The sequence below is a fragment of the Thermobia domestica genome, chromosome 2 (assembly GCF_964235325.1).
Source record: "Thermobia domestica chromosome 2, izTheDome1.hap1.1, whole genome shotgun sequence".
Taxonomy (NCBI): domain Eukaryota; kingdom Metazoa; phylum Arthropoda; class Insecta; order Zygentoma; family Lepismatidae; genus Thermobia; species Thermobia domestica.
Genome location: NC_137455.1, coordinates 124,135,200 through 124,148,448, shown reverse-complemented (window position 1 = coordinate 124,148,448; position 13,249 = coordinate 124,135,200). Strand labels below are relative to the sequence as shown.

The 13,249-nt window shown below is 35.1% G+C and overlaps 1 protein-coding gene across 2 annotated transcripts in view; it reads right to left on the bottom strand.

Moving 5' to 3' along the window:
- Window positions 1-13,249, bottom strand: part of LOC145675331 (BOS complex subunit ncln) — a 90,869-nt gene that overhangs the window by 55,257 nt on the left and 22,363 nt on the right. For both annotated transcript variants that reach the window (XM_081745730.1, XM_081745735.1), the window contains exon 2: window positions 8,244-8,431. In XM_081745730.1, the coding sequence (XP_081601856.1) occupies window positions 8,244-8,431 (188 nt within the window). The remainder of the gene's footprint in view (window positions 1-8,243; window positions 8,432-13,249) is intronic.

Below are 13,249 nucleotides of genomic sequence, written 5' to 3'. Positions count from 1 at the left end.
CAGTTGACAACTTTTATTTTTTGTTATTTATTTATTTATTTATTTATTTATTATGGGCGATTAAGAGAGAGAATATATAAAACAAATTTTCGAAAATAACTCTAGAAAAAAATGCGAATCACAAGCTTCACTCACGGTCCTCTTACATGAATTAGAAAGGGAACGATATCATTCGGTAAAAGAGAAATAGTTCAGTAGATGAGTAAAAAAAAAAAATAAATAAATAAAATAAAACCAAACACCGGTTGGACCCCACCGTAGGAAATGAAATTTTTTCTTAAGTGAAAATATGGAATAAGAAAGTACAGTTTCAAACCAACCACAAACTAACATTGTATAATGACGAAATCTACATCAAGAAATTCCTTGTTCATACCAAAAGAATCGTCTACATCTGAGACTACCAAATCTGACTGACTATCTACTTCTTCGGTTTAAACGCTGTAAAATTAATATTGTATAATTGGCAGACATTGTCGCACAATAGTAGCCGAGATGAAGTGATATTGGTGAGCTTGTGTCTTGGAAACTCGTCTCACACATTCGTATTTAGTAAGTGACTTCAATGGTCCGTATAAAACGATAACATGTGTATACTACTTTTATTTTTATTTAATATGTTGGGCAGAAATGTTATTTTATCTGGCAATAGCTACGAGCTAAAAGAAGAAATATTATAAAAATGTAATGAATAATTTCGATTTAAAAATGTTTTATGTTGCTGCCGCTATAAGTAATGTTTTGTTTATTTATCACAACTCGTTGCTATGGTGACGGTTCCCTTTATCAAGGTTTTGTTTTATGAATAAGTATAATATAATACAAGTCGACGCCATTTAAGTTAGAAGTGTGACGCCATTTAAGTTAGAAGTGTAGGTTATTGCTGAGAAGAATTATCAATTATTTGAAAATATAGTGCTTTTAAGTGATCAAAATAGTGTCTACTTATTTGAATTATTATCATAGTAAATAGTAACAAGTTTTAATAAGTATACAGGGTTCATTATGAAAGTAATGAGCATGATGCTACCCTGACTCAACAATCCACCGCAGCGCGCGCTGCCTGCGCGGAAAAAGTAGTGGGTGGTCTGTCCTTCCAAACGCGCCCGGAGTAAGTCTGCTGCGAGCAGTGACAGCGTGTGGATGTCGATCCGCGTGAAGCACGTTTTTACAAGTTGTAACACGGCGCGATGAAGGGTTCGCTCGAACAATGCTACGCCATAAAATTTTGCGTCAAGTTGGGTAAGAATGCTACGGAAACTTACCAGATGCTGAAAGAGGCCTACAAGCAAGAGTATTTGTCAAGATCCCAGGTCGGAAAATGGCACAAGTCGTTCAAGGAGGGTCGGGAGGAGGTCTCCGACGAGCCCCGTTCTGAACGCCCAACAACGGCCAGGACCGACGACAACGTTAACCGTGTGAGCTCAGACCGGCGTGAGAGCATTCAACAAATCGCGGACACCCTAACATGTCAACATTTGCGGTACATGGGATAGTGACCGAGGATCTGCAAATGCGAAAGGTCTGTGCGAAGCTTGTGCCGAAGGTGTTGACGAACGAACAAAAAGAACTTCGAGTTTTGCGCTGCAAGGAGTTGTTGGCATTGTGTGAAAGTGATCCGGACTTTTTAGACTCGGTCGTAACTGGAGACGAATCCTGGATGTTCGAATACGATCCAGAATCCAAAAGGCAGGGTGCGGAGTGGCACACCTTATCCTCCCCCCGCCCCAAAAAGGCGCGCATGAGCAAATCCCGAATCAAAACCATGATCATTGTCTTCTTCGACGTTCGAGGAATCATCCATTTCGAGTTTGTGCCACCAGGACAACCTGTCAACGCAGGATTTTATCTAGAAGTGCTCAAGAGACTCAAACGCAGGGTCACCCGCGTTCGAAGTGACATGAAAGACTCAATGGAACTCCACTACGACAATGCACCAAGTCACACCGCCTTCACCGTCGTCGACTTCCTGGCCCGAAGCAGAACCCCAGTGGTCCCCCCCCCCTATAGTCCTGACCTGGCTCCTAGTAACTTTTTTTTGTTTCCCCGTTTGAAGAGACACCTCAAAGGAAAACATTGGGACTCCGTGCAGAACATTCAAGCCCATGTTACAAGGTTTTTAAAAGCCATTCCAGCCGAGGACTTTAAAGATGCTTTCCAGGCGTGGAAAACACGTCTCCAGAAGTGTATCGATGCAGAAGAAGCGTATTTTGAGGAATTTTAAAGATTTATAACAATCGGAACAATAAAACAGTTTTTCTAAAGCAATGCTCATTACTTTCATAATGAACCCTGTATACTACGATAAAATCTTTTTAAAATCAAATAGAACTGGTGAGGTGAGGTTATACGTTTGGGATTGATTAACAATATTTATCAAACTTCTCCGACAGAATGAAGTTTCCCTGTTATTAATTGAATCCATGGCCGTAACTTTATGGTGTATCCTGAAAAAAATTAACTGATTCGTTTTTCATATCGCAATGCCTTATTTGTAAATGCCATCGGAGTTGCAGGTTTCATGCAATCGTTCGACAACACTTCATAACACAAAATGCACTGTGGTTTCTCTTTACTTTCATCGCTGCACCAAGTACAAACGAACTATAATATTCCCTATTGTATTTTTCTTTGAGTTGCTTGCTTCAACTTTTTACTTGCCGTAACAACACTTGTTTCACAGTTAGAATTAGCTTCGCTTAAATCATTTGCGTTCTTTTCAAAGTCCCTGTTCTAACTTACTTTTCAAAAATATATTAAAACTGAACTTAACTGACACCCACTTGGCCGAACTATAACTGAGCACTTCTGAAGTTCCATTGAGATTCGATTGACAGAAAATAATAATAAACAACAGCCAGTTTGTTGACATATGGATACTACATTTTACTTCAAACAGCTAGAGAAAACACAAACAATAAAATCCTTATTTACTTCATCACCCTTTATATTTTCTTTCAGTCTGCAATATCAATCATTGTCGGCACGTACCGCAGTCCCTTTCAAATTAGTGACAAATGTAGTCTACTCATTCTCTGGAAATACCAAATTTTTGTCTGACCATTCAAAATATGTTTCATAGTTTTAGAATCTAAAGTGGGAATACTGGGGGAAATATTTTAAACAGGAGTGGAAAAAGAACCGGTTCAGGCACCAAGAACCCATGCTAAAAATAGGAACCTGTCCGGAGCGTTTTCACAAGAACCGGTTCATTTTCCATCCCTAATTTTAAAAGGTCTGGGTTTTAGTGTCTACTTAATGTTAACACTTTTTACTCATTAATTTCTAGCTTGTTTTGTTATATTTTTAATACTGTATGCGGACCTCTTGCACTATCTTCGTGGACTAGAAGTTGAGGAACACTGTTCTATAGCAACGGAATTATAGTGTTTCCGGAAAAATGGCAGAAGGTAATCAAACAAAATGGTGGCTATGTAGTTTCATAATGATCGTTTATTTTCAAATCATAATAAATGTATTCTCAATTTTGACCGCCAAAGGGTCAATACTTTTTAGACAACCTGATATTTATGAAATATGAATTAAATTTTAAGAGTAAATTACTACTTTCAGATTTTTTCCTAGATAACCAACTTCCAGCTTATTATGGGGTTCTTAGTAGGCTATTAATTTATGACATATGAACAAAATCGTTAGAACCATTTTCGAGAAAATCATTAATTTTGATCTTCACACCTTACTCAACTATCCTTATTTTTTGGGATAGAAAGCAAGCTCAAAAAAACCCTTGGAGAATATCAAAAAATCTTAAATTTAAATTTAGTGCCGATACTTTGAACGATATGGCTTCTAGACAGAAATTTCGAATTAGTTTTTTCTTCCTTTCTTTTTCACGGTTATTATACTTCCTTTTCTGCAATCGACGCTCGAAAGTAAGGAAAGGGAAAGAAAACTAGTGAACTGTTACGCTCTTTCATAATTTTAACCGAACTATGTGGATATTACTATCATATTGACAGTGTACTTTAGATATTCCGTTGATATATTTTATTATTTTTTTTAATGGTCAGATAGATCAAAAAACAAATCTTATACTGTGTGGTTTTGTGGGGAACAGATATCGTATGTCGGTATTCTTGGAGTTCTCTAGTTCTCCCCCATTTTCTTCATTCTACTATTTCGCTCATCAGCTCGCTATTTCGCTCATTATCACCACAGTCCCCCTTAGCCTTAAAGTACAATCATGGGACGTTAAATTCAAAAAGAAAAAAAATTGTTATGATTCTTTTACGTCATTTTTTTTTAAATTTTCTGTTGAAAAGTATTTTCACTTTATTCAGGAGAAGTAAAGGCAATGTTCTTTCAGATTTTATATTTCAAGAAAGATTATTATTATTATTATTATTATTATTATTATTATTATTATTATTATTATTATTATTATTATTATTATTATTATTATTATTATTTTACTAGGCGTGGCGAACACGAATGGGTCGCTCAAAATTTTAGCGGTCGTTTCAATGGTTCATCTAAAAATAACTGTATCTCCGCTGCTGTTTGCAGATGAAAACTAAATTACGTTCTCATGACCGGACTCAATTAGAGATTAAATCAATGATAAATCAGGAGTGGCAGCTGAGCCTCCTTTTCCATTTGTTGATACATTACTCGCAATAAATAATAACACAACATTATTAAAAGTCGGATTTTAAAGTCAAAATCTATTTTTCTTTCACAGCTATTAAAGAGACATCAAGTAACCTAAATGTTCCGTTAGCAAACGCAACTGACAAGTTTTGTAGTGCCTAAAATAACCTGAAACCTATACTGTTTCATAAAATATTAGAAGTAACTTACTATCGCCCAGACCATACTATTACGGATAAAAAAGTAAAATTTGGAAATACTTCTTTTGGCACGGCAGCAAAAGCTTTTTTTAATAATAATAATAATAATAATAATAATAATAATAATAATAATAATAATAATATATGGAAAGAAAGTTAAAGGTTGGTAAATGTTCTCCGAAGTGTGTATCTAATGAATCCCTAATGTTACGGATGAAAATCGGCATTTAAATATTCATTAAAAATAAAGTGTTTTATCGTTTTCGAAAATTCCTCTTCTAAGAAAGAAAATCTCTATAATACTTCCTTTTCCTTTTCTTTATTCAGAAAATGCCGAATGTGAGGATTTGCTGCTGAAGTTCAACATGTGAAATTCAGTATCTACTCTCTTAATTAGATATGAGCAAATACAAGTTTCAGTGAGAAAAGCAAAATGACTAATACTCACCGCAAAATATAGAGTTTTCTTCTACATGTAGAAGAAAACTATTATATATCTTTTGCAACGAGTATTAGCCTATTTGCTTTTTTCATTAAATATCATCACCGCTCGCAATACTGTGATACAAGTTTCAGTGGTTTCGAAAGTTCGGCTTTTACAGGGAGAAATTTCTACAATATTCAATGTTTCGGTTTTATATTTATTATTCGGTTTTGTATTTATTACAACTTATTCTTCACGTAAAGTTGCTAGTACAGATATGATATAGTGATTCTTTATTTTCCTGCTTAATGATTTCCCTTGTGCAAAATACTGAATAACTATATGAACATCTTTGTATATTGTTTTCTGATCGAGCATTGGCTCCGACTAAATAGGGGCAAAGGAGTGTGTGTCCCAAGGACTTTGTCTTCATGGGGCATTGTCCCCAAGAAACTTTGTCTGCAGAGACATAGCCACACCCGAAAAACTCATCGCTGAAGTCCATTCATGAAAGAGCCTATCACGTGGATGGTAGCTGCATGTATTTCAGTACTTCCTTCTCCACCCTCCCTATCGTGTACTTTCGAAATAAATCGTTTCGGACAAAATCAAATTTTCAATTCCTTGTAACTTTGTTCCAACTTATTCGAAATACCTCATATCATAATCGTAGTATTCAACACTAAGGTACTTTGAATGTGCATTCCTCGTTCGTTTCACTTGCGTGATTGCTACAGAGGCCCCTGAAATTTGGATGAAAAATGAATTGAATCTTTTTTAGTTTAATGTTCCCACAATTATGCCATTTAGGCTAAAGAAGACGGATGATCTGAATGAATGGCTATGAAATTAGAAATGTTCTGCTCTCCCACTAAGAATCAAACCCGGAACCATGTGCACCAAAGGCACACTCGCACCCACTAGACCAGCAGAGAGGGCTCATTTGTTATGCTGTAGCAGGCTGTGACCTTGCAACACCAAACAATAGGTATGGTATGTAGGTTTAATATGTAGATTTGAAACATTAGTAACCTGTCGTAGTACTATATGAGAAACTTCAATTTTATGTTGGTTGGTAATGCCGTTAACTTGGCGATATTGCTCATTATGTCACACAATGAACCTCTGTTGATATTTGCATGGTGCAAAATTTCAACGTTTCTTGTCTATTAGCTTAAAAGTTATAAGGGTGTTTCAAGATAAATGGTCTACCCTTATGTATGGCCCATGAAGCATTCAAGCTTTGTTGGTCTGTCATATTACTTTATATATATATATATATATATATATATATATATATATATACAGAAAGAGAGAGAAACTGATTAAAATGTTAACGTTAGTGGCCCCAACTGAATTTGGAAAACTCGGCGACAGTGAGAAACAAAAAAGAATAATTTATGATTTAGACTAATGTATTGTATAATTTAATATATTGTATTACGTAGCAGTAATATATTCACAATTTTCTTACATGCATTCATGAATGATCTTTGATTTTTTTTTTTTTTTCAACAGGATTCGAATCTATACTAAAAGAAAATTTGCGCACAGGTCCCTTACGCTAACCACTATTCCCCGGGGCTAGGCGTTCGTTCAGCTTAAAGGGATAAGCATCTAAAGCATACAGAACAGTAGAAAATTAAAACCCCACAAAATAAACCAACTTGTCGGAAGGCAACAGAAACGGACACATATGCAAAAAGGAAAGACACATAAACGACGAGTAGAGACTAAGAGAAAACATTTCCACGAAAACATGACCTCAAACTTTCTCTGACTACTTTAGTGATTCTGTACTCCATATAAGCTTGAATCTTAACACCTAGTATTCCACATTTTGAATTTATTCATCTTTTCTGTCGTCTTTTATGATATATTCTACAAGGGAATTATAAATTTACTTGACTCAATGTCCAGATAATCCATTTCTCTGCTCCAGTTCGTAATCACGTTACTGTGTGGTAGAATGAAGGGAAAACAAATCTCTCTGAAATAACAGATTCGAGGGACGTAAGGATCTAGATTTATTTTTTTCGAGTTTAAGTTTTTGTGAACGTAAGTGTACATTAATGGAATCTAGGCTAAAAATAATTGATATATGCTTTTACCCAACCTTTACTCGACATTTCGTTCTCGAGGTATGGCTGTTCTGACCAATTTTCGGCCGGCTATATGGCTGTAACCTACCGGGGAAGACAGACGCACCAGTCTAAACACTCTAAGCAATTATAGCAAGACTCATTAACCTCTTACATGGTTGTTTCCCTCACCTTCTAGTGATCCCGCAGTAGGTCTTCACGTTGGCTCCCTCAATCTATTTAAATTTTAAGTATACAAAATCAGAATTACTCTCAAAATTAAATAACTACTCTGTTGAGATTTTAACTACGGTGTGACATGTCAACACGTCATAACCACCTAAGAGGTTAAGTAGTTGGTTGATTTGGAGTTTAGCGTTCCTTTCAGCAACGAAGCTACGAAACGTGAACCTAAAGCTTAACATGGGAGCACAGCGCGTAAGACCTGGTTTCGACTCCCGGCGCAAGCTCGAGTGATTCAAATCCCACATTAAACTGTAGGTTCATATTTCATATAGCTTCGCTGCTGAAAGGGACGTTGAACTCAAATGCAATCTAATTAACGTGGGGGACGAAACCACATGAGTTCACACTGGGGCCTTGGTCTCCTGCGCCAAAGGCGCGTACGTTATCCATATAGCTACGAAGGAGTTCATCTAGTTCATAGATTTGCAATAATAACTAAGTATTTCCGAAGTTTATGACATGCAAAATACCTGTCTTTAAAATGTGTGATCTCATCCTTCAACAATTCTGAACCTACATAAGTACAAAATGTAATTAGATTATTATGTGATAAGAGATTTTCTAGTAAAGCACTGGAATCTACAGTCTAAACAGTCTAGTAAGACGCATTAAAAAATAAGTTTTGCCCAATTATTAAGTTTTTAGAAACTGATAAAAAATACAAAATAGTAAACAATTTACCTGTCTTTCTTCAGGTGTCAAGGAAGCCATTGTTGATGGAAGAATAATAAGCAAACCTCCTGCTTTTCTTGTGATTTCATGGAACTGCTCTACCGTCAAGTCTTGCAGATAAGTGATTATGCAGTGTCGAAATGTACTCCATCCACTTAACGGTCGAGCTTCCACATTCAAGGAAGAACTTCTACACCCTACAGGAAAAGAAAGTTTTAATATTTAACTCTAATTCTATATTAGATAACAAATTGTTCATTAAGAATAAGTAGAAATAATATAAAACAAAAAAGCAAAAGTTGTACTAGCACAATAAAATAAGGGATCTTTTCAGATACCACTTTAGAATTTTAAAAATTACAAGAGATAATGTCACCAGAAATTATTTCGGTAAACTCGGTGTTCTGTTGTTTCCTTCTACATCATCTAACTAATTATTTTATAATCATTTATTTTCATTAATTATCTGTCTCCTTTTAGCCTACAAGGGATAATTGTGAGACGTAAAACTAGATATTTTTTTCGGTTGGTTAAGATAAAACAGTGGCGTTGTAAACACGGTGTTTAATTTTTATAAATAAAAACAGTACTTGTCATTTATTTGCAGTTTTCTGTGTGTTGTGGTAAGCTACAGTAAGCAAAAGCACACACTATTAAATCTACAAACTTACCTAAATGGTGTATGTTCTAAATATTTACACGTAATAATTTCAGTGATTGTATATATATATATATATATATATATATATAATCAACATCTTAGTATTTAGAAGAATGGATTAGGAAACTTGAAATATTACAGAAGAAAAATTTATATAAATGGATAGCTCGGACATAAAGAAGATTGAGAAACTATTATTAGATCTTTCTGCAATTACATCCCTTTCCTTATTCAAATAACTTTTGTTCTATTGAGAACCTAGATTCTATTGCGTATAACATACGATTCAAACATATCTTTTTCTATATGTGACAATAATTTGCGTATAATATCTAAAACAACTATACTACATTTTTGCTGAAATAATTGCTTTGACAAGTTTCTGAAGTTACTGGATCCCTCTTTGGAGTCTCCAATGTGTTCCTTTATTTCCGTCTTAACGCAAGAACGGCACACTTAGTCATATCTATCGATCTATCTATCTATCTATATATATCTATCTATATATATATATATATATATAGAGAGAGAGAGAGAGAGAGAGAGAAAGAAAGAGACACGATTTTGTGGTAAATAAAAATTCGCAATTTCGTTATAAAAAATACGCGTAAAGCGGGATAAAATCGTGAATAAAAATTCAACGTAAGAACACTATTTTCCTTGACAATTACAATTAGTTACCTTTTATTTCACCTTAATGTCCACTCATCAATCACCATGATATGAGCTTATGCATGACTATATCAAACAATAATTGAGTTTTTAAAAAATAACACTAAGCATCCTCACTGAATAAAAGTATCACTTAAAGAAAAAACACACACAGAGAGAACATTAATAGAAAAAAATAACTTTAGTGTTCACAGTTTACTTACGCAAATAACACTTAAGCACTATTTCAATGTTTTCTGGTGTTAAATTTGTTCTTTTGTCGGTAAATATGTCATTGTAAGAAGAGAGAGCCCTCTCCACATCAACATTCGAAACTGATATGTACACTCATGTCCAAAATAATTGTCGCATATCTATAACTGTCTTCTTGTAAGACAAAATTTGATAATGCTTTTGTAGGATACTTTTAATACTGATAATATGTGTATAATCGGGAAATGAATATTTATGGTAAATTTCATAGGGAAAGAATTATAAATACGAAAATTAGTATGAGTGAAACAAAATGTGCTAAATGGACAAGAAAGTTTTACTTTCGTTTTATTGTTCTTATTTATTGCTGTTTTGACATGAAATGTGTCACATACATGTCTTTGCCGATTATACACATACTAAAAATGTAAGAAATACGGGGCAAATTCGTTATCAAATTATATTCCTGCAACAATATATTTATAGACATGCGACAATAATTTTGGACAGGAGTGTACATTAGTTGGAGACACTTTCCAGCGATTTCTGAATGATCATTTAACATACCGCGCAACACTCTTTCCACACTATCCACTTCACCCGTAGATACCGTTTGGAGCTCGCATGTAAAATTTCAAAAATTCATCATGGTGGCCTGTTTTCTCAAAAAAGAGAATTTTCATCACACTGCGTTGAAAAATTGTCACTTTTGAGTAAATTTCGTGGAATATCGGGACTTGTTGCAAATTTCGCTAATTTGACAGAATTTCGCGTTTAATCGCGAGCGTTATATGGCCTAACAAATGGTGAAAAAGTATATATTTTAGGTACACAACATTTTCGCACAAAACAGATACTTTTCGCGTGTCACCAAAAAATCGTCTCTCTCTCTCTCTCTCTCTCTCTCTCTATATATATATATATATATATATATATATATATATATATATATATATATATATGAGCACAGAAACAGTCAATGTTTCAAATTAGTGTAAATTTAATATGCGAAGTAATATTTTGCTGAAATTTTGAACAGTGATACATAAACTCAAAAAGTTTTTGTAGCAATAATCGAAATCACAAACACTCGATGTGCGCGCCCCTGTAACGCGGGAAATATCGAGGCGGTAATCTAGCTCCAACCACACGTTGTGAAGCATATCCGGTGTGATGGAGTTGACAGCATCCCTGATGCGTTCTTGGAGATCGTTCAGAGTTGCGGGTAGTGGAGGTGCATACACTTTGTCCTTCACAAATCCCCACAGAAAGAAGTCACAAACAGTGAGGTCAGGTGATCTTGGAGGCCACTTGCAAAGAACTTGATCATTGACTCCAGAGCGCCCTATTCATCGGTTTCGGAGGTTCTCGTTTAGAAACCTGCGTACAGCATGATGCCAGTGTGGCGGCGCTCCATCTTGTTGTAGAACGAAGTCGTCTATCTCTGCATTACTAAGTTGCGGAATCAACCAGTTACGTAGCAATGCTAAGTAACTTTCACCCGTAATTGTTTGTTCCTGAAAGAAGAACGGACCGTGCACCCGACGCTCTGATACTGCACAAAAAACATTGAGTTTCGGTGAGTCACGTTCCACATTTACAGTTGCATGAGGATTCTGGGTTCCCCATATCCTTACATTGTGTCTATTCATCTTTCCACTTAAGTGAAATGTCGCCTCATCGCTGAAAATGATCGTCAGAAAGTTTTCGTCGTCCTCCATGAAATTTTGCATAGTCTCACAGAACTCACGGCGCTTTACCTTGTCTTGTGAGTATAATTTCTAAACCAACTGCAGTCGGTACGGGTAACACCGCAAACGCTTGCGTTAAGATCTTTCTTACTGTCGTTTGTGGCATCTGCAACTCTCTGCTAGCTTTACGTGTAGACTTCTGTGGGCTGTGTACGAAGGCTACTCTTACGCGCTCCACTGTTTCCTTGATCACAAATGCACCCCGTCTCAATAAACGTTCTATGCCACTTCACAATGGATTTCTGTGTGGGTGGATCAGCGTTAAATTGTCGTTTGAAATCACGCTGCACTCTCACAAAACTGCTTGTTTTTGCAAATTGTAAAACGCACCAGCTTTGTTGCTGTGGGGTGAACGCCATTTTCGATGTTGCTGCCCCCTAGCTGCTCTGGTCAGAACTAGGATTCTGAAAAGATAGATGGGAAAATACTTTGAGTTTACTGAGCTCTGTACAAAATTTCATGTGAATATTCAATTGAATGTTAATTATATGGCACTTTAAAATCAGGTACTGTTTCTGTGCTCACCCTGTATATTCTATTATCTCTTATTACTAAAACAAAACTTGTAAACTTATAATTATACATCTTCGAATTACTAAAAGAAACAGGTCCTTGTCTCATCAAAACACCCGGGCCATCCTTTGATTCTTTCCACAAGGCGAAAATTCTGTGGTTCATATTTAATAAGCGTACTATATCAATCACTACTACTATTCTATAAAGAAAATTTAAATAAAATATAGTGAATATAGAAGGGAATACATTTATTTCTCCATGGAGTAAAAGAAAAAAACAAACCAATAAAAACACTAGAAGTTGCTAAGACAAGTTAATGGATAAACATGTTAGAATATAAAAGAAAAAAATACAATCAGTTGTGGAAGGACTCCCCCATCAACTTCATAAAATAGTAACATTCATGAAATGACATTAATATTGCTTTGACAAAACTCTCAGTCATTAAGTCCTTCAACAGAGGACACAAGGAAAAAATTACTTGTATTTCACTTACAGCTTCATCAAGAAAAAATTAATCAATTGTTTAAAGGTTTAGCTTAACTTATTCAAAGGAGTATTACTATATATTATGAAATGTCTATCTACATATATATGATATGGAATCAAATAATATTCTCGAGGCCAATGTAATCTCACATTTCTAGACGGCAAAGAAAAGATCCACTTAAAAAACATAAAAGAAGGTGACTTTTCAAATGTCTTTAAATGATATATAGGTAAATCACTTTGTCATTTCCAAGTTCTCGATTAATAAGCTGTAGACTTATAGTGGGTAAAGTTTTTTTCACTAAGTTTCCCTTTTCCTAACATGGAAAAGTTAAAAAGAAAAAGAAATCACAGATGGACCATAGGTATATGTCACACTACGTGGGTAATCATCGTTTGTTATCATCGTATTTAATATCAGGTAAGGAATGAGAAGAAATACTGTTCAATACGTCGTTTCTCCGATACCGTCACTTCCTACAGCTTTTCCATGCAATTAACTTCCAGATAGTACTATTGTTTTCCAAAATTTACTAGGTAAACAATAAAGTATATTTGATAGATCATATTTCTTCTCCACTGTTTGCCAGGAAGGATTGATGAATAACGATTTTATCAACAAGATTGTAATTTGGGTTGTTATACACTGGAGACTGGTAATGTCAACAAACAGAATAGCTGGATGTCCTTACGATATTTTATTATTATTTTCTACAATGGCGTCTCGATCTATT